This window comes from Manacus vitellinus, unplaced genomic scaffold (genome assembly GCF_001715985.3).
Source record: "Manacus vitellinus isolate BGI_N305 unplaced genomic scaffold, ASM171598v3 scaffold_5_pilon, whole genome shotgun sequence".
Taxonomy (NCBI): Eukaryota; Metazoa; Chordata; class Aves; order Passeriformes; family Pipridae; genus Manacus; species Manacus vitellinus.
The window spans coordinates 10,072,017-10,093,893 of record NW_021940682.1 but is presented as its reverse complement, the minus strand read 5'-3'; the positions used below and the strand labels follow the sequence as shown (position 1 = coordinate 10,093,893).

Sequence of the window (21,877 nt, the reverse complement as noted above, 5' to 3'; positions counted from 1 at the left end):
CCCTACAAACATCAGGTACAAAGGTGCTTTCAGGCCATTCCTCATAAGCTGCATGTAAAGGTGCCAGTCACAATGTGGCCTCACAGCACAGTGGGCAGTGACATCCCTAAAGCCCCAGCTAGTACCTTGCAAGGCTTAGAGCAGAGCTGACGGCTGTGCATGCAGGTGGTGAGCAGAGCAGGAGAGGAGTGCAAGTCTGGCTGCAGCCTCAGAGCTGCAGAGACAGTCCTGCTCCAGCCCCAGCCCCTGCAACGTTCCCCAGCCCCCAAAGTCTCATGTTTACCCCCCCAGAAGCACTACCACACAGCTCTCTGAGCTCTGCAATGGGGGCACTGTGTCCTGATGCCCCTTGCCGTGCTGACGGGCACAGCTCCTTGCAGCAATGCCCAGAGGGAGGCACAGACCTCCTCTGCCCGTGGGAAACCTGCTCCGTGGGCTCAGCACAGCAAATAACCAACTGCTCCGTTATCAAACCCAAACCACCTTTTGGCGACACACAAGTAGACCTTACCTTAATCAAGAAGTGCTGTGTCATGCTGTGCCAGGTGCCACCCAGCTGGGGCAGGTGACACAGAAGCAAAAGAGCAGAGGCACTGGTGTATGTTTGTGGTGGCCACAAAGCTGCTGAGTGTGCTTTCTGCCAAAAGCAGTAATGAACTGCCCCTGGAACCACTTCCTCGGGCCCCAGCTTCTCCAGCTCCTTGCATGAAGCTGCTGCACTATAGCCTGGTGAGCTATTTGTCCTGCTACTGCAGGATTTATTGCATTATTTTACCATTTTAAATGAAAACCAAACACTCATCCCATTCTATCAAATAATCTTCTACAACTTTGCTTTTCTTTCTAATGGGAGCTTCTCTGCCCTGCCCTTCTGGGGGAAATGAAGAGGCTCTTCTGAGCTCTTCCCACTCCCAGGCATCACACTGCTGTCAGCTGGAGTGTGATGGAGCTGATAGACTCTGGCAATCCCCGGGTTCCAGGACTGAGCAGTTCACATCACCCAAAACAACTGACTAACCAGCTGTGGGGCATGTGCACCCCCAAAGGAAACCTTCTGACTTTGCAAGAGGCTGCTTGTCAGGCAGCCCAAGCCTGCACAGAAAGTGTCTCTTCGAGCCTGTGAACAGCACAGGCTCCCTGGGGCCAGGGCTCTTGGCAGCATGAGCACAGCGATGACACAGCTGGGACTGGGAGGGGGTCCTCGTCTGGGTGCTGGGCACGGCTGGACACTGGCACTGCAGCCACCACTTTCCCTCTCTCTGCAGCACTCCTGCCATATCATTCAGTCCCGGCCCTGCCAGAAGCCCTCTGACTGTGGTGGCTGCCTGGGGCTCTACACCTGCAAGCTGCCTGCTGGCATCTGCAACCTGAAAGCCGTCTCCAGGCAGAGAGGTGAGTTGTAACCTCCTCGGCAACAGGCACCAGGGACACCAACACACAGCCAAGCGCAAGCACAGCTCTTTGGCTGCACCTCTCCAAGCCCAAATCTGGCTGCCCTGGGCAGGGCTGGATCTGGTCTCTTGACTGCACAGGGCTCTCTGTCTGTCCTGCTGGCACTGGCCACCACCTACTGCATGGTAGATGGGACAATTCCATAAATTTTTGTGAGGGCTGGGATTTGATGGGTACCTTGAGCTCTTGCAGGTTGGCAGCAGCCCATGCTGGAAAACCAAGGAGGGGTACAGGACTCCGGGTTTAGGTAGCAGCTTGGGAGTCAGCAAGTGCAGTCCTGTGAATCACAGGCCCTGCAGAGCTGCTTGTGTTGGTGTGTGAGAGCTGCTGAATTAGCCAGGAACTGTCAGGGAGCAGAGATCACAGCTTTTAATGTTTAACCAGTATCCTGGTCCGTATCCTTCTGCAAATCCATACTGCCCCCAGATTGGCCTCTTGCCTCAGCATGTTTGTCTTCACCCACATACATAACGTCATGGAACAGAAACTCATCCAAGGATACTAAACACAGAGACACCAGCTCTGCTGCAGGAAACCCCTGGTTGTGGGATGTACAGTAGGCAAGTTTAAGGTTTTGGGTATGTACAGTACAGTGTGTGTATGTATAGTATATAGGGCATACCCAGCATATGTGTGCTCTGTTCACAGTCTTCTCTGGCCACCTGCTGTTGGCAGCCTCCACAGGAGGACACATGGGCCCATGGTCAGACCCAGCACAGATGGTCTTACGGTTTTTCTTTACAGGTGGGTTCCTCCAAAGCATCCAGAGCCCTTAAAGACATTCTGATCTCGGAGCAACACAGCTTGAAATAAAGCTTGAGATCAATACTTTCTGTCTGAGTTTCATTTTAAATCCTTAATGACACAGTTGTAAATGTTTCTTTCATTGCACTTCTCATGCTGCTGCTTTTTGAACCCCCCCTTAGATTTTGTACGCTATGTAGGCTTGATTCCCACTTGCCTGAGAGCTGCCAGTAAAAGCACTGAGTGGTCACAGAGCGCTGTGCTGGCAGAGCCCCCTTGGAGCCCCCAAATGAGGCAAAAGGGGCTTTTTCACAACCCTTTTTAATTTAAGGTATTAGGATATTGCAGTAAAAGCTGCCAGTATCTCAGCATGCTCACACGAAAGTTCAAGTTGAGCCAAGCACGGGGCATCCCTCCCAGTTCCTTACCACAGCTCCTGCCAAGGAAGGCCAAATCCCATGCTGTTGAAAACATCACTTGAGAAGGGAAATGTGGAGTCCCCAGGAGCAGGCTTGGCAGTGCGGGACTGTGTAGGAGACCTGCTTCTGAAGGCTGGAGCTGAACCACAGATCAGCTTTATTTAGCATCTCACAGAGCTTTGCAGGCATCCTGGCCACCTTTGCATGTGTGATAGCATCCCGGCCACCTTTGCATGTGTGATAGCATCCCAGCTTTGCAAAACTTCATTGTGCTACTATTAAAAAACAAAGCAAATGGGATTCACCTTGAATCCCATTGCAGTTCCCTTTGGTGGGCCACCACTGCCTCCTGTGACAAACTAGGCTTGAAGTAGTGCCAACTTTGCTCAGAACACCTGAGGGGCAGCCCCCACACTCTCCACCTGGTCACCCCTGCAGGAGCCTAAACTTGGGGAGGGATGGGGGGTAAATGCTGCTGGCTTCTCTGAGCCCCTCTATTGCTTGTTCATCTGTCCCTGCACAAAATTTGGGGGGCACAGAGCTGCAGGTGCTGCTGACCTACCTCCTGCCCATTGTGGCACTACAGCTTTTTGGCATTTACAGTGCTCACCACAGAACCACAGAGAGGCTGAGGTGGTAAGGGACCTCTGGGCCATCCCCCTGCTGAAACAGGGCCACCCAGAGCCATTTGCCCAGCCAGTTTGGTCCCCAGAGAGTGGCACATGTCACAGACAGAACAAGCCTCATTGTGCTGCGAGCCAGTGAAGTACCATCTCTCCCAGAGCTCACCCCTCCACCCACCCAGCTGCCCATGCCTGCCACCAACCATTACTGCCCACTTCTTCTGTCCTTGAGCACCACACAGGAAGAGGAGGCTGCTGTAGGAAACTCTGTAAATGCAGGCTTCAAAAGATTCACAGAGCAGCACTGGACCCACTGGTATGGTACAGAGCAGGGGTGAGCTCCTCTGAACCCCGCTGCTGGTCAACAAGGTCCTCTTACCTGGAAAAGCCCACTGACCACAGGGGCACGTGGACCACTTTCAAAACTTCTTGGAGCCCTGGACAGCCCAGCATAGCACAGCTGCCCACAGCAAAGGTATCTGCATGCAGCTTTCACCCTGCAACCCCCAGGCAGCAGGGAAAGAGACTGTCCTCCAAAGAGCAGAGGAGACTCAAGGATGCTCCAGATACTCGACTCTGCTCTCATAAGCAGTGGAAGTGTAACAGATTCCACACCAGCTGGAAAAAAGACCTCACACCACCTCAACTTCCATGAGCCTCCCACCTCTCCTCCCCACCAAAAACAACAGAGGTGAGGCAAGCAGGAGACCCTACCTCCTCTCAAACCAGGAGCACAGAAGGCAGCAGCAGGCACTCTGCTCTGCATGTTTCCTACTGTGCTTCCCAGCAGCAACACCCAAAATGGGAGAAGAGAGCCCATCTGACCTTCAGGAAGTGGGTCTCCAAGGCAAGATCCTGCAGGTGAGCTCCACCTTGGACTCTTCCTGCAAGCGGCCAGGAGAGGGAACGAGGCCCCCCAGCCTCTGAGACTCACAGAGAAGCTGAGAGCTTGGCCAAGTCGAGAGTTCAGCTGCTAAATGTCCTCTCTGGCTCATGTTCAGTCCCAAGCGGGCTGGTGGGAAGACACAGCTCACCCCTTTGCCCCCAAACATGACGGATCCGCACGCCTTTTACACCACTCACTTTTAATTACACTGCATAAGGAAAGACCTCTCCTTGGGCCAAGACACCCTGGTACAGCCACTGAGGGAGCTGGCTGGCCCATCAAGTCCTCAGTAGGTTTAGTGGTTCCCCCTCACCCTTCTCCCTTGCTTGGAAGCTCCTCCTGGTCAGTCCACATCACCCCTGCAGCCCTCGGTGTCCTTGCTTTGCAGGGACCCACTTCCATACATCTCTCTTCTTCCCCTCCATGCCTGAGCTTTGGCTGCTCAGTCCCATGAAAGTCCCGCTTCGGCCTCCTGCAGCACCAGGCAGAGAGGAGACGGGGCAAGAGTCATTGGTTAATAATTGTTCTAACCTCAATATAAATAGAAAAATACAACAAAACCCAAAGAATTGACTAGCTAAGAGATCCAATCTGCTGGGATGCCTGCAACGTGCTAGTGCAGAGTTCAGAGAGAGTGCTTGGTCCAGTGCATGGTACTGTAGATATCCAGAAGCCTGTCCTGGCAGCCCCACAGCCATCCAACCTTCCTGCAGCCCCACATGTCCGTGCGAGTGCGGCCCGGCCGTGGTCAGCTTGCCCAAGGCTGTTGGCTCCTGGGAGCAGGCTGAATGGGAATGTTTGATAAGTCTGATTTATTGCTGTTAAATGGTAAAGCTGTTCTCTTCTGTGGAACGAGGATGTGCTTCACTCCTACTTTTTGTGCAGGAATTTCATTTTGCTGCCTGAAGAGACAGAGAAAGGAAAATAGACTCCCCACAGTGACAGGCAAAACAAGTGTCATTCTTCACCACCTCCACCCTGTGCAGAGAACTGGCCCTGCTGCCAGCCCTGGGTCCTTGTCCACAGCCAACTGCTCTGCAAAGCTGGAAGCAGGTGCCTGCAGAGCTCTGCCCATCCCCTGGGAGCAGCACTACAGACTTGGACCCTGCAAACCCCCAGGCACGCCCACCAGAGCCCCTTTGCCCAGCAGTCCTGGAAGGGGAACACATGACTAAGCTCACCTGGCCAGAGCCTGTATGGAGGCCAGGCACTCCAGCCCCTCAGGCACTGCTGCTCCTAAGTGGCCAAGAATGGCCAGGGATGCCACCTGAACATATGATCAAACTCTCTTAGCCACAGTGTCCAATGAATCATCAAGGACTTCTGAACTCTGGCATCTGGAGCTCTTGTCTAGCTACTCTTACAGTGGAAAATAGATTCAATCTTAGAATACTCCTGGGTGATTCCCACTGCTGATTCCTAAGGGTGAAACCAAAGGCAATGAAGACTGTGTCACTTCCCCCACCAGGACATGCATCCGCCATCCCCAAGTCACTCATTGCTCCATTGCCACCTCAGACCCAGCTGTTTCCTTTAGAAGACACTGATCACTCATGGCTCAGAGCACTGCTCTGCAGGATGCCACACACAGTCACTAGGACAGCCCTGCCACCCTTGGGCAGCTTCTTTACTGCCCACCCTGAAGGCAGCAAGAAGCCCAACCCTCCTGAGAAGCCAGGGGTTTTGCTGGTTCCTTACCTAGGCCTTTCAGGAATCTATTGACTCCACTCTGCTCCCCACTGGGAAGTGTTTCCAGGTACTCCTGAGCCCGTACCTCAAACAGACCTGCAGAAAGAAAGAAGTCAACAACTTCTATTTTGCATCCCTATAAATCCAAGCAAGAATGCCCATCTGAAAGTGTGTTTACCCACACACTATTGCAAACAACAGGGAACAACTCACCCCACCTCCTCCACCAGCTGAGCCCAGATCTGGCACAGAAACTTTGGTCTGCCCCCTCCCTCCCCACTGCAAGGCTGACTGAGCTTCTGTTCCTCACTCAGGGAGAGACAAAAACTCTGTTCATTCTGCTACGAACACAGCTAAGTCCAGAGAGTGAGATCATCTGGGGAATTGTCATGCAGCATTTACCACACTGCAAAATCTCTTTTACTCAGCCACCTATTCAAGTTTCCCCTGCTTATTAGTGCTTGGGAGGAAGCTGTAAGCCAGCACTGAGCAGCAGCAGGGATAAGAAACTTCACCTGCCAGCAGGGTCCTTGGGACTGTGGGATAACAGCAGTGAAACAACAGAAGCAGCTCTGGGAAGGACATGAGCATCTGTATCTTCTACAAGCCAAAAGAGCCATAACTGGCCCATTCTTCCTCTAGACACAGGAAGAGGACATGAGGGACTGCAAGAATAAACATCATTCCAGCAGTATACCCCTTGTGTGACAGTCCTGATGGGAATTCAATGTGGAACAGAAGAGGCACACACGTGGACGATACTGCAGGGATAAGGGTGACTATAACCCCAATCTCAACAAGAAATACCCAGATCAGGCACAAAGTGCCCCCGTTCTCCAGTAGCTGGTTCCCATGCACCGTGCACGTGTCTCACCACACTCCTGTGAGGCAATGTTCCCTGCTTTGTGATGATAAGGAAATGGAGACAAGGAATCCCCAAGGGACTTGTGAAGGTCATGTACGAGTGTCAGAACAAACCATCAGCCTGTGCTGGTGCTTCCCTACCACCTCCCTCCCGGTGTTCCTGCAGATACTGCAGCCTCCAGCCATGGTGCTGGGGGTGGAGCTGGTGGCCGATGGAGCATCTCCCGGCTCTTGCAGGAGCACAGCAGTTTCCACAGCAGCAGAGCCCAGTCCAAGCTGCTCACCTCTGACCCCCTGCTTCCGCAGCTCCCGCTCCTGAATGAAGCCCCCAAACATCTGTGTCTCCATGAAGACCTCCAGGAAGCGTCGGAGGCTCTTGGAAGAGACAGACTTGCGGAAAGCCTCACGCTGCAGGGTCCGCTCCTCTCGCTCCGTAGGGGTCAGGAAGAGGGAATAGTGGCCCACAATCTCCACAAAGAAACGGACAAAGGCCTCAGACACCACTTCATTCAAAGGGCTGGTCTCTAAGGAGAAAATAAAGAGGCAGTGGTGAGGATAGTGCTGTGAGGATTTGCTAGAAAAATCCCTGGGAAAAAATTCCCTGGCTTTTTTCAGACTCAACCTGAGCAGGAAAAGCTGCTCATGAGAGACAGCATTCTAGAAAGTGCTTGCCACAGAAGCAGACCAAATTGCTACTACTTTGAAAGTCAACAAGCTTTGTCTGGGTGCTCACACCTCCTTGGTGGGATGGGGGAGAGAATCAGAAGAGTAAAAGTGAGAAAACTCATGGGCCAAGATAAAGACAATTTAATGGGTAAAGCTAAAACTGCGTATATGAGCAAGGCAAAATAATTAATTTATTCACCAGTTCCCATGGGCAGGCAGGTTTTCAGCCATCCCCAGGGAAAGCAGGGCTCCGGCACACGTAATGGTGCCTTGGGAAGACAAAACGCCCTATCTCTGAATGTCCCCCCACTTCCTCCTTCTTCCCCCAGCTTTATATGCTAAGCATGACTCCATGAGCACCACTCCAGATGGAATGTCCCTTTGGAGTCAGCTGTCCTGGCTGTATCCCCTCCCAATTTCTTGTGCACCCCCAGCCCACTCACTGCCAGAAAAGGCTTTGACTCAGTGCAAGCTCTGCTCAGCAATAGCTAAAACATCCCTGAGTTATCAACCCTGTTTCCAACACAAATCCAAAACACAACCCTGTACTAGCTACTATGGAGAAAACTAACTCTATCCCAGCCAAATCCAGCACATTCTTCAGGCTCCTCTGCAACCAGGAGGTGCCCATAACTGCTCCCAAGAGAGCTGCCTCAGCCCAGTTGCCTGTGAGCCACATGGCCATCTCCGAGTCTGCAGCTCTGTGGGTGGACTGTCCCCCAGAGGAGCCTGCACTACTCACATGGCCAGCAGCAGAGAGAAGCCTATGGAACCGTCCCTGAAAGGAGTACAGGTGTACAGGTGTTCCCTGGAACTGTAAGGGAAGGACAGACAGAAGGGGAAGCTGGGAAGGGATAAGTACTGTTGCTCCTAACACAGAGAACTGCCCCCTGTGCAATGAAATATTTAACATAGCTTAACCAAAATCATGACCTACCTCTAATATTTGTGGTGTTAAATTTAACACACGCCTAGTTCTCCTCTAAGAAGCGACAGAAGAAAAAGGGGCAGGAAAAGATGTGGTTTTAAGCTGTAAGGCACTGTGCTTTACCCTGCTTGCCATTGACAGGGCCCTCCTCCTTGTCGCTCGCCAGCTCATTCCTCTGCTCCAAAATGTGTTCTAGGGCGGCCTGCAGCTTGCGGGGCAGGATGGAGTCCTCATCTTCCATCTGTAAGACAGAGCCACCTCCTCAGGGACTGGGGCTGGCACATAAACAGCTCCTACCCTGCCCCCAGCACGGCAGAGGGAGCACTAAAAATGAACCCTGAGGAGAGGGAGAAGGAGTAGTATGCTTGGCATGTTCCCAGCACCTCCCAGCGCAGTACTATCAAGAAGCACAAGAGGAAGGAGAAAGGGGGTATCTTTTCCTAAATATTCCCCTATTCTGGAGGAATTTCAGGTATCTGACCTGAGACACCCATCGCTGCACCATCTGCCTGTGAGCACTCACCCCACCACAAAGAGGACGTATCTGAACAATGCTGGTGTGTGGCCAGGGGAGCAGAGCCCCCTGCTCGTCTCTGCTCAGGCACTAATCATCATATGGAGGCATAACAAATTCCCAGAGAGCCAAGGAACTGCCAGTGACTGTGCACGAACTCCTACCAGCCCTGGCTGAGACAGCATGATTTAGCTTAAACCTCCAAAAGAGAGGTGCAAGGTAAAGCACATCCCTGCAGCTGAGGCAGCTGGCAAGCAAGAACTGTGACAAAAGAGTGGCCTTCACCCACATGCTGCTCTCTGCAGCAGGAGGAGCACTCATCCCATCCTACCCATGGGAGCTGAGGCACAGCAGACACTGATTCTGCCAGCACTGCTCAGTGATCTGCCAAGAAGCTCTGGGAAAAAATAGCTTCCTGGCCAGGAGTATATTTGCTCATTTGTACTCTTCCCCTTCCACCTCTCCTTCCCGCTCCTCCTCTCCACAACAAAGGGAAGTAAAAATCAGCAGGCAATCTCACCGCCAGAGCAACATACAGGCTGCCATGTACCAGCTTATGATCCATCCAGTGCAAGACCAGAGTGAGGAACCACAAGCTCCTTGGGCAGAAAGGATTTCAAGAAATCATCCAGGCTCCCTTCCCATGCCAGGCAGAGTATGTGATAGGAGATGGACTGACAGACACAGGCTGGAAGAGCCCATGCTGCTCCCCAGCAGACAGTGCTGAGCCAAGGCTTTCCAGCTGTGCCCTCCACCTTACAGGAGACACTTAAAGAACTACAGTGCTCAAGTGCCACTATTTCTCCTCTTTGAAAAAACCCTAGAGACAGAGATAATTCACAATGATTCAGTCCTCAACAGCTGTGGTTTGGGATGCTGATATTACATATATACACAGCAACCCCTCTAACACTGCCAACCACAAATCCTGCCTCGGTGGGATTTTTTCTCCCTGAGTGGGGAGAAAGCAATCCATCCAGAAGAGCAGGTCAGCAAACACAGATGGAGGTAAGGTATAATGGAAAAAGAGGAGAGAAGGTGAAGGATACGAAATAGCTCTGCTCACCTGTCTCAAAAACCGGTTATTTACCAGGTCAACAACAAGGACCTAAGAACAAAAGAGGAAGAATAAAAAGGGGAAGTAATTATTCCTGTCATCAAGAGTTTATCTTAATCTGTAACTGTTCTAGAGGAAATGCTTTAGCCCTGCCCCTGCTCCTCCTACCCACCACCACAGCTGGAGGAGGCACCCGGGGTGAGCCAGGAGTGGAGCCCTTGTTGCGGCTTTCTGATGACATTGCTGCAAACTGCAGAGCAGCTTGGACAGCAGGAGGCTGTGATCCAAACCCTGGCCCACCACTCTTTATCACCACATCAGATACTTCTTTATCTTTCCAGAACTTTATCTTTTCTCCTTGTGTGCTGCACTGCTGTCTCCTGGTTGTGCAGGGAGGGAAATGCCTCGCTGACTATGTTCAGCCTTGCTGCATTCACTCTTGGGCACCACAAATCCAATTCTCAATTATTTATTGCTTGCATTAGGTACCTGTGTTAACCAGAAGGGTAGCTATCCTGGCCAGTCTAGAGCAATCACAGTTCAAGCCTGGCAGACTTTGCACATAGCCCCTGGACAGCACTATGCAGAAACCAATAGAAGCTTTACTAAAGCCATCTCCTAACCACAGCAGCCCCACGGTGGGAGATCCCAGCCCCCCGCCTTCCCAAGCTGTGGACAAGGCAGAGCACAGACCTTTGCCTCCCCAGGGGACCGTCCACTTCCTCCCTCCCCCCATGCTCACAGCAGCCAGAGAACGAGAGCTCGGCTCCCTCCTGCTGCCAGCTGCCAAGGCAGGCTCTCCCAGCCTTTCTGGGGCAGAAAACAATTCAGCCCACTGGAAGCAACCAGTAAGGCCACAGTGTGGATGCATGGCTCACCTCCTCCACGGGCAGCTCCTTCAGGCGGGGCAGGGAGCTGGAGAGCAGGCCAATGAGGAAGGGAGTGGGCGAGCACACGATGTCGATCATGGAAGGCGGCAGCACAGGGATGTAGGTGTGCTGCCAGGTGAAGGGGTACAGTAGGGCCACCGTGGCGTGGCAACACTTGGAGAGTGTGCTGGAAGGTAAAACACAATCAAGGACATTGGCAGGTCAGTCAGGGAATGAGTGGTGCTTCCTAGAAATCAGGGCTCTTTCAACTGTTCCCTGATTGATCTCTCAAATTACTAGGGCCTTTCCCAGATTTCTGACCCCATTTTTCAGCTTCAAAAGCAATGACTTCCAAAAGATGATCTCAGCCCACACACATGTGACAAGAGATGGGTCCCACTGAATCAGAGACATGCTACTCCAGTGCCCTGATGCGAAATATCAGACAGACATGGCATCTTTTATGCCACTGCCTTTCCTTAGAGAAATGAGTTTATTCTCCCACAGCATACCTCTGTGGCTGTTCCCATGGGAAAGCCACAGCTCTGAACGTACAGGGGCTACACTGCCCAGCACAGACAGCACACAGCTGTGGGGGGCAGAAGGCAGCTCCACCACCACCACAGCAACCATCTGCTGGGCTGCGCTGGCCCACTTACCTGCTGGCTGTACTCTTGGTCAGACCAGTGCAGCTGGACAACCTGCTGGGACCCCTGACAAAGCACCTGAGCACCAAGGTCCTCAGGTGTTCCTGCAGGTCATTCCAGCCTTGGCCCACTCCTGCTCCTTGACTGGCTACCTGTGCAGCACATATGCCTTGCCTTTGGGCAACGCTTAGCAGGAGTAATGGCATGCCAAAGTATGCTCTTCTATTGGTCCCAGTCATATGCCAGAGCATGAGGGAAGGAGGAAGGCAGTGGTCTCCAGCCAAGGCTATCCAGGCACTCTGCAGCCTGTGGAACCTGCCAAGGCTACCCAGAACCCTGAGAGAGTGAAATCCCATGAGGGGAGCCCACAGCCAGCCCACAGCTCATGGCACTGCAGCCTTCCTTCTTGCCCCTTCAAATGCCACCAGCAGCCTGGCTGTGCCTTTGCTGACAAGAGGGACTGTCTGGAAACCCCATCAGCTCTCTGGCAGGAGACGGGCAAGGTCTCCAGTCAGACACAGCAGAGCTCACCACAGGGCACCAGTTACTCATCTCTTCTGGGTCTGTAAGCATTTTTATGCATCAAGAGAGGGAGAAGGCTTGCTGCTATAAATCCTGCATGCAATGTCACTTCGTTTTATTCACATCCAGGTCTGAACAGGCTGGAGGAGGGGAGGGAGACTGGTGCAGCCAGGAAGAGTCACGTTGATGAGGAAGGACGCCCAGCTGGCTTCTGTTAGACTCCATGGGAGAATTTACATCCAGCAACCTGGATCTGGCAGCTTATTGCTGACTTGAGAAGGAAAGGGTTTGATGGGTGTGGACTTGAGCTTGCTCTGACAAATGAAGCCTGTTTTCCCTCCCCACCTCACTCCAGCCAAGTTTGGTGGATGTGCATCCCTGTGGTGTATTGCTAAAGCACACTGAGCAGAGTGGTGTGGCTGGGGGACACCTGGCTGGCTTTCATCAGGTAAGCTCAGTTTAGCAGCACACAATTGTAGTTGCCAGGACATCAGTGTGACAGTATGAAGCAATCAGGCAGCAAACATAAATAAACACATGACACTTTTTGGAGACAGGGAGATCCCAAGGGGGAGGCTGGAATCTGCTTAAAGTGAGAATTTTATCTAGGACTGCAACAGGTAGGGAACTGGCATCCAGGAAAGACAGCTGGGATGTGTGCACTGAGAAAGTCTCTTTGCAAAACAGAGACAGTTTCCTCTCCCTGCGCTCCCAAAGGCTTGTCTTTTGTTAAGGGGATTCTCTATAAAAACAGAGGAAGACCTTTCAAAGGCTGTGTCATAGACAGGTAGCTTTAAGCCTTTACATGGGGAAAAAAACCCTCTCAGTTCCCCATCCTTGTTTAGGAAGGTCTGAGAGTATCCCCCTCCCTTCTTTGCATTCATTCCTGCAGGCTGCCTCTGTGTCACTGCTCTCAAGCTATGCCTGCCCTCATCAGCAAGCCCTCATAAGCAAGCCCACGTGCAAGGTAGATAACAAATCTGAGAGAAGCAATATGAAAATAATAAGAAAACACAGAGCTAGTAAGAAACAGAAACATTTACAAAAAACAAACACAAAAAACTCACCGAGAGAGAATGTGGGAATAATATCAGAGTGGCTGATTTTTGTTGTATCTTTCATACAAACGAATCTTGAAAGAAACCACAACAAAAGTGAATGTGCTATCTTAGAAGTGCACTCCAAGTTAATGAGATCCCTTAAAAACCATCTCCTTCAAGGCTGCACTATTCATATACTAACACATTTCAGGTCATGTTAGCACATATAAAATCAGGGGTTTCTCTTTCCCTCTATTACTGCAGAACGTATTTTCCACTCCTCAATTGCTGACTGATAATAGCTCCAGTAACAGCAGCAGCAGCACAGTGAAAGCTTTCATCACTTATGCACAGCAGTGTGGCATTACCACCACTCACCATTCCTCTTCTTTGAGGAGGGGTTGAATGTGGAAGTGTAAGAAGTTTTATCATTGTCACAAATCCTCAGTGTTGAAGGTGTATCCTTTTTATTCTGAATTTCCTTTCCTTTTTCCTAATTTTCCCAACTAAAAGTGGGAACTGACTTTATAGACAGCATTTGAAAACCAGTGGAAAACATCTCTGATTCCAGGTAGCTCCACAGAGGAACAGCGAGCAGCTGAAGTACATGGTTATTTATGGTATGGTGATGTATTATGGCATGCTGTCTCCTGCTATATTTATGGTGGGTTGTTCTTCCCTCAGCACAGCTCCAGCTCTCAAGTCCCAGTGAGTACACATGGTACGTGAGAGATTGAGTGGGAGGAAAGATGGCTGAGGTCCAGTTAGTGGAAGTCAAAGGCAGAGCTGTGTAAGTCTGAAATTGTACACACCAGGCAGTGGGAAGTAAAGATAACTTCCCCTTCCACCCTTCCATCTCTGAATGACTCATCGCCTCTAGGATGAGACCTAGTGATCTCTGCTCTGAAACACTTCTCACTGTGGAAGACATTTTCAGAGAACAATACTGATAGGGTTGAGGTCTGTGAGGCTCCTTTGAAGGCAGTTCAGAGATGGACACAGAGGAGGTAACACTGAGGTATCTCTTCCACATGTGATTCAGTCAGACTTGCTCTGCAGATAGTCTCAGGGAGCTGCAGGTTGCCAGGAGCCCAGGAGAACCTTGGTCTTCTGGAATGACTCAAGCCTAAGCTCTCTCTTTCTCTTGCATATGGCACTGCAACAAGCACTAAGAGACTGCTGATTCACACCATGGCTGCTGAGCCTTGCAAAAGAACCAGCGTGGTAAATTCCTTTAATGCCACCTGTGTGACTGTGTGCTCTTCAGCCAGCAGCAATAGGATTGCAGTATGCTCTGGGGAGTGCCATGCACCACTCTCAGGCCACACGAGTTCAGGGCCAGATGTTCAAATGGGACACAGACACCACTTTTTAAGACTTTCGGTTTCAACAGTGATCTTAAAAACACCGCAGGTCTTTGAAGTACACTTTCGAGATCCTGAGCACACTTTCAGGGGTTCATTCAGCCTTCTGCAGGGAACATGGTTCAGCTGCATGTCTGATGTTGCTTGCAGTTGAGACAGAGATGTCACTAGTACAGAGGCTAAAAAGAGCTGAAGTATGCAAAGAACCCTCAGATCCCTCCCTAAAGGGCTGATTTCGACTGACACACAGATCTCTCTGGCTGAGCACTCCTTTGGTCAGAACAATGACAGCACAGCAGTCTGTGACATTTGTTTGCTCTAACAATAAGCCTTCCCACCACACAGCATCCCATCACAAACCTACCACAGAGCACCCTATGAAGCTGCTGTTTCTTGATAGCCACCTTAAACACAGGTGGCGAATACAGAATCTGAACACAACAGCTGCAAGTACATAGAAACCCTTCTTTCTCTTCTGGGAAAAGTTGCTCCAAGACTTGCTTGACTTGCTCTAAAAGACACCTTGACAAGTTGCAACAGCTTCTAAGGAAGGACAATGGCTGTTCAGTTTGGTTGCTTTCCTCCCAAACTTCAGACTGACTACAAGGTTTCCAGTTTTCCACTCCAAAGGCAAGCACCTACACTAAAAAGTCTCCAAAACTGAATCCCTCTCTGGGTTTAGGATACTTAATGATTTCTGAAAAACACCACTGAATCAAACAGCCTTGTGTGGTTTAATGCCAAGAAGCCCTGTGGTCCCTGCACTAACCAAACTGCTCAAAATATACTGGCATTTGGCAATTTAAGATGGTTTGAATAGGTCTTTTCTCTTTATTTTTTTTAATAAGCTCTGCTACAGTAGTACTCATTTTACAAACACCTTCGGATTTCTGACACTGTGTCACATCTGGATTTACTTATGATGGATTACAGATCTGGTTTACAACATTTAACAGGCGTAGGAGCTTCCAAGCACTGTCCCATGACTTCGTGCAGCATTGCTGCAAATGCCACCGGGAGGGTGCCAAGTTCCACCAGCTGTGGGGACCCTCACTGGCTCCCACCAACGTGGCAGGTTCGTGCAGGTGAAGAAGCAAGTGTTAAGATGATCTGAAGAAACAATGCCATTATCTATCATCAAAACTTAATCCTTGGGTTTCTTCTTCTCCCTAATCATAGTACAGAAAGGAGAAATCTGCGAGGCTGAGATTCGCAGTCCCAGATTTGTTTTTGCAGCACATGGAAAAGGGTTCTTCTTGATGATTAATTACCTTTTGCTGGGGATGACCACATTTAAAGTGTCTACTCTAATTCTTTCAGATCTGCCTTTGATAACAATGACCACTTTGTGTTGTTGACACAGCTGTGGTTTCTGGCAGAGACAGAGTTGGTCAGATCCACAACAGGCTTTTGAGATCTGGAAAAAGGAGGCATTGATTTTAAGGCCGTGCAAGTTTTTCTGTTTTAAAAAGCCTTGTGAATCTCACAGATCTCCTACTCAGGCCAGTAAAAACTGCCCAGCTCTAGGTACCTTGTGACATCAGGACACTTTTGGTTGGAAGATGCTTTCTAAAAGGTTGGCCTACAGTGCCTGGAACTGCATGCCAGGCAGCATCCCTTGGAAACAAAAGCAGCATCCAACCCGTGCCAGGGCCTCAACTGCCCCAGGACTAAAGCTTACAGTACAGGAGTGAACAAAAGCTAGGGAAGACTACACAGACCAACACAGTTTCCACAAAGTCATTCTCCTGGGTTGCAAGGCTATGTATACTCCAGTTTCCGTAACAACAGAGGAGAGACACCCCCACACTCAAAAACTAATAAACCAAATTCTTTCCTTTTCCGCTGCCAAGTTGTGGATTGACAGGTCTTTAAACACTCTGTGCTCATTCTAAAGATGGAAAAGACAACGTATTTCACTTGCTGTACACTTGTTAGATGCATTTTTTGGCTCAGCTTGAAAACATTTCACAGTTCACGCAGTATTTGGCAAGCAACCTTTCAGCTTTCTTTTCCCACAGACTGATTTTACAGCAATTAAAAGATGTAAATAAATTTCATACATCATTTCTGTGTCACTCATACCCAGACACACCTTTACAAACACAGACAGACAGTTACTGATAGTGCCCGTATGAAGAACTGCAAAGATAAATGATAAATGTAATTTATTGCCCATTTTTCACCATGTCACCTGCACTCTTCCCGTTAATCCATCTCAGCTGGATTATTTCTAGCATTCCTAACCTCTGAGCAGTTTCCAACAGCTGCTTTTATCGTTTTTTCCTTCTCTTAAGCTATTTCTAAAAAAGCATTTCTTTTTTTCCTCTGAAACTGGCATTTTCACTCCTAAAGTAAATACTACTTAATATTCATTGAGTTCAATGTGTTCCTGTCCCAGGAAAAGTATCATTTTGACAGAAGATCCTGTATCTACAACATCATCAGCTTTTGAAACATGAACTGTCCACCAACGACCAAAAGAGACTGTTGATCTTAGCCAAGGCTCACCAATCCAGTCCATTCAAGTCACTGAACTGGACTAAAACACAATAGTTTATCTAATTTTGAGGCTTATTTTCTTTGTTTTCTGCTTTTCACACCTTTACAGTCCTTTGGGATAATTTCCAAGCTTCTGCTCCACAAAAATGAGCCAGAGAAACTTCATATTTTGTTATAGGAAAAGAAAAAGATGCTCCTGAAATTGCTCAGAGCAAGGTCTTCTCAGAAACATCAAATATTAAAAGTGTCATAGAGAGCTGGCAAATCTATGGTAAATATTTGAATCTGAGCCCTGTGGTCTAACAGACCCTCGAGCTTTTAAACACAACAATTCCTTTTTTTCATAGAAGAAAAAGCTATTTATGGTATTATTAGAGATTTTAGAAACTATGATTCTATAGCTCTCTCCCACTCTCTTTTACAGGTCTGTGCAGGTGGACTCATTGTTAAGGACCCTGGATATACTGACAAAGATACAGGAGTGGGAAAGAAAAACATCAAAACCCACCAAAATGCTTTCAATTAGAGATATTCTGTAACACACCCCATGTGTGTCACATAGGTGGTGTTGTGCTATCATATAAAGATGTGATAGGAAAAGATCTGGTAAATAAAGGTTCATTCTAAACTGATGCCTTAAAAAAAAACCCCAGAAGTTCCCTACTGTTTACTCATACCACCCAGCCCTCATGTTGAGATTACAATGTCATCTATGTCCTTAACAAATTTTCTCAGAATGTAAAATTTTTCCTACAGAAGAAGAGAAAAATATTTGAAAGCCTGTGATCATAAACTCTCACATAAATCATATCTGTTACATGGAAATACAGCGTTTGGATGAATTCTCTCATTTTCAATGCAAGTCTGAATGCTCTGCATGAAATGTGTGGCTTAAGCATCCAGAATACTAAGCCTCTATGCATATAGTGTATCAGTGATTCTAAAGAAGCAAATCTTCCCCTTTCTGACCCAAGGCAGCTGCCAAAACCTGCAAGTAGCCAGTGCTCTCTACAGCTTCCCTCTCCCCAGCTTTCCTATTCCTGCAATGTGACTGCCTGAGCTCTGCCTACAGAGAGCCCTGGATCCGTGCAGAATGAATTTTCCCCCTTCACTTTCTTGTAGAAGGGGCCTCTCCATTCTTTGCCCCAGTGCTCAGTCCCAGAGCTGCAGGCTGCTGCCTGGAAGTTGTGAAAACAGACAGCTTAGGGGCATTGTACACTCCTGAAACCTGAGCGTGCTCTTAAGTGTCATTACTCATCCAGGCAGCTTTTCTTTCCCCAGCCTTGGCGAGCTTTCCTCCCTGAATCCTCAAGTGCTTCAAGGGCTGGAGAGCTGCCAGCCAGCAGCTGCACAAGATCTTAAAGAAACCTGGACCCATTTTTATAATTTAGGAGAGCAAACAAATAAATTTTTAAAAAATCAAATTGAGCGGATTCAAAACAGAAGGGGGAAATCCTCTGCCTCACTTCCCCTCATCGCATCCTTTGCTTTCATCCCCCATAAGAAAAACATCTTTAGAAACCAATATTAAAATACAAGCTGAAAATTTAAGAAGATTTTGTGACATCAGGGAGCAACTTAGAAGGGACAGTCATCTCTGCCCAAGGCTTGATCCCTGGAAATCCCAGCAACAGCTCAGCAGGGAACACTGCAGCACCATGGAGCAAAAGGAGGGATTTTGCTTCCTTAGCACTGGGATCTGCTCTGAAACTGTCTGGAGGAAGTGGAATTTGGTTCTCCTTGGGAATGAGAAGCAGCACACATTTTGCAAACTGCAAAAATGAAATTATAGTTCATGGCCTAAGTTCCCCATTCCTAGGAAGAACAGCCCTACTCACATCATGACCAAGTTGGAAAAGAGCAGAGAGGAAAAAGAACAAAGCAGAGAGATCAGTTACTGACTGCAGTCTTCCCAGCCTCCCTTCCTTGGCAGCATTTTCTTTAAGGAAATGCAAGAGGGTACCTGAGCTTGTCTGCGATAAAGATCACCCTCCTTTCCAGCAGCAGGGAGGCAAAGACTCTGCTCAGATGCCGCACGCTGAGGGATGTGAACAAGGACTCAAAATCAACGTGCTCAAGCCTGGAGTCAAGAGGCCGCCGAAGCTCAATGACCTGTTGGGGACAAAAAGACCACAAGTGAGTTTTTGCTGCCCACTCAGACTTGGCAAGCAAGGAGCCAACAGGTATTTTCACAGCAAACAGGCCTCACTGCCTGTGCTGGCAAACACCACACAGCGTTAAGTCCTCAAACACAGTCTGTCCAAAGACCTCCCATAAATCCTTCTTCCAGATGAAGACAACCCAGAGTCCACTCCAACAGGCACAGCACGAGATCAACCACAAGTTCTCCCTACTGGACTGAGGACAAGGAGCTCTTCATAAGGAGGAAAACCAGTTTGTGTCCAGCTAGGAGCGGCTTTCAGCCTTTCTGGCATTCAAGCAGCAGAATATCACGGAGCCTTTCAAATCTACAGTCTGATTTTACAGTTACAATTTTTTTTTTTTTTTTTTTTTTTTTTTACTGCAAGAATCTGGATGCTTAACCTACTGACTATAAATTTTTTATATCAGTTACAGAAAAGAGCAGCCTCTGGGTATTTTTCTTTGTTCATATCTACTTAAATAATGCCTGTCACAGCACCTTAGCACTTCATACTCCTTATCTTACACAGATGCTTATCTAAATTGTTTTTGAAAGCCTCCAACACCACACATTTCATAAATCCCACAAGAAAATTACTCTAGTTCTGAACTACCCTCACCAACACCAAACCTGCAGCTGAAACATGTCAGCATCAAATTAGTTCAATTACTTGTTGTCACTCAGAACAATTGGTCACCTTCCTCTCTGTTAAAAGGTTATCACGTCCTTCTTTGTCCTTTGTTTTCTATATTAAGCAAACAATTTTCTCAAGCTTTGCCAGTATTTTCTAGAACACTTAGTAAGCAGAACCACTCTTCTGGGGCTTTTTTCTAGTGGTTGCATTTTCTGGAAAATGGTACTCTGAATAAATTTTCACTGATGCTGGAAAGCAGAAAAATTGCTTTTATTTATTACTGCTTTCATTTATTATTCATCACTTGAAATTGCTTTCACAATGAAGGAGTTTGTCTAAATAATGCCACACTATTACTTTTGCTCACTTTATGGCCCACTATACCACCAGATCCTTCTCTGAAATACTGCTGTTCACTCAGTTACTATCCTGTCGTGTTAGACTACTCCTTTCTTCCTCCCAGCATTTTGTGCTTGACCATATTGAAGTTCACACCAAATCTTCAATCTACAGAATCACAGAATCATTTAGGTTGGAAAACACCTCTAAGATCAGTGAGTCCAATCTTTCACTGATCACCACCTTGTCAACTAGACCATGGCACTAAGTGCTACATCCAGGCATTTCTTGAACACTTGAACATGTTTCTGGAATTTAGGAGAGGTCACTTTGAATTTTAATCCCTTATTCTCCAGTGTACCTGCAACCCACCCCAATACTGTATTGTGTAAATGTGGAGTTTATTCCATCAACCAGATTATTAATGAAACATCAAGGATCCTAGACACAAACCAGCCAAAACATTCTCACAGCCTGACAGCACACCACTGGGACTCTGCTCCTCGAGTGCACCTTTTTAACCAGCTGTGCATGTGCTGTGCAGTAATTTCATTTAGTTGGGACTGTTTTCAGTTGGGTTGAGGAGAATGCCCTCATGTAGTGCTGTGCTGAAAGCCCTCAAACACAATCTTTATCAACTTGCTCACTTTCCTCTCTCTCCCATTTAAGGCATACACACCCAAAACAAAGTGTGTCCAAAACTACATTCAATTTGTCTCCCCCCATCCTCCCACAGTCCTTCAATGCCATGCGCAAAACCCCTCCCACCGTCCTCACACCACATTGTGTGAGATGCAACCTCCATGCTCTGAAAACATCATTCTGAAAGGCTGCAGCATTAGTCTGGTGTGGTTTCAGGTAGTTTTTGACCAGAACCCCACAACCTGTTCCATATGAACAGGTGTTCTGTATTAAGGATGCTGAAGTGCATGCTATGAACCTCTCACGGTCCCAACTTCAGTCACCAGTCCTTCACTATTTGCTGGCCTGTTTCCCTCTCTCTAGGATGGGGTCTTTACCTCTGTTCCTGAGCCTGGCAAGAAGTTCTTGACTGTAATTGTCCGGCCCAAAGCTGGGAATGGTGCCTCCATGACACTCCTCATGAGAGGCTGCACCAGGGCTGGGGAAATGCCTCGTCTCTTCTCAACCTCATCCAAGATCTGAAATAAAGGCATGAAGACACAAAAACATGTAAATCAGGAAGAGGGAGGTAACACCAGGAATGAAGTGTACTGGCATCTATGTTCTCTCTCTAATCCAGCATCGCCGTGGAGCCTTGAATCATAAGGAAGAAGGTAAAAGGTATAGCTGAAGACCCTTAACTTCCTTTAGCAAGAGAAATGCAGCTCCAGTGAGGTCACTGGAAAGCTTACAAACTGTGAACTCCCCACCACACTCAGTCAGGACTCCACCTTTTAGTCTCTCTTGCATTCTGGTAGTTCTGCTAAAGGAAGAAGGCAAGAGCTAACAATCTAGTCTTCCTATTAACTGCGTTTTTCCTAGGTTCTGGAATTAGCATGTGGTTGCCTCGCTAACTGCATTTCAGGCCTTTTCTTCAGCCATCAGCTTCCCCACTCTTCTGACGTCAGCTTCACTTTTAGGTCCCTCTTGACATACAGCACAAATTCCCCCTCTCTCTTCCCACTCACCTTAGAGAAGAGGTTGAAGCATCCAAGGCGACTCACAATGCAGTAAACTTCTGGGAGACGCTTCCCTTTCCCACTGGGCTTTCAAGACAAACACAAACACACACACAGAAAAAAACCACCAAGAAAATGTCAGAGTAATAACTACTGCAAAGATAGAGTGACCAGTCTCTTAGTTCTGCATCTCACTGGCTGGCTCAGAAACTGGCAGACATGTGACAGTATGGTGACGATGGCAACCTGGCTCAAACCCTGGTACGCTGGAAACAGCGTGGAGAAATGGGCACAACCACAGTATGGTCCCAACCTGCCTAAATTCAATGACAAAG

The 21,877-nt window shown here is 48.5% G+C and overlaps 1 protein-coding gene across 1 annotated transcript in view; it reads right to left on the bottom strand.

The window, feature by feature from the left end:
* Positions 1-4,303: 4,303 nt before the first annotated feature.
* Positions 4,304-21,877, bottom strand: part of DENND2A (DENN domain containing 2A) — a 37,076-nt gene continuing 19,502 nt past the window's right edge. The window contains exons 12-20 of the mRNA XM_029963597.1: positions 21,552-21,629; positions 20,922-21,062; positions 18,750-18,898; positions 10,721-10,898; positions 9,852-9,893; positions 8,395-8,512; positions 6,962-7,201; positions 5,823-5,909; positions 4,304-5,026 (exon numbers count right to left, since the gene is read on the bottom strand). Coding sequence (XP_029819457.1) covers positions 4,995-5,026; positions 5,823-5,909; positions 6,962-7,201; positions 8,395-8,512; positions 9,852-9,893; positions 10,721-10,898; positions 18,750-18,898; positions 20,922-21,062; positions 21,552-21,629 — 1,065 coding nt within the window. The 3' untranslated portion in view covers positions 4,304-4,994. The remainder of the gene's footprint in view (positions 5,027-5,822; positions 5,910-6,961; positions 7,202-8,394; positions 8,513-9,851; positions 9,894-10,720; positions 10,899-18,749; positions 18,899-20,921; positions 21,063-21,551; positions 21,630-21,877) is intronic.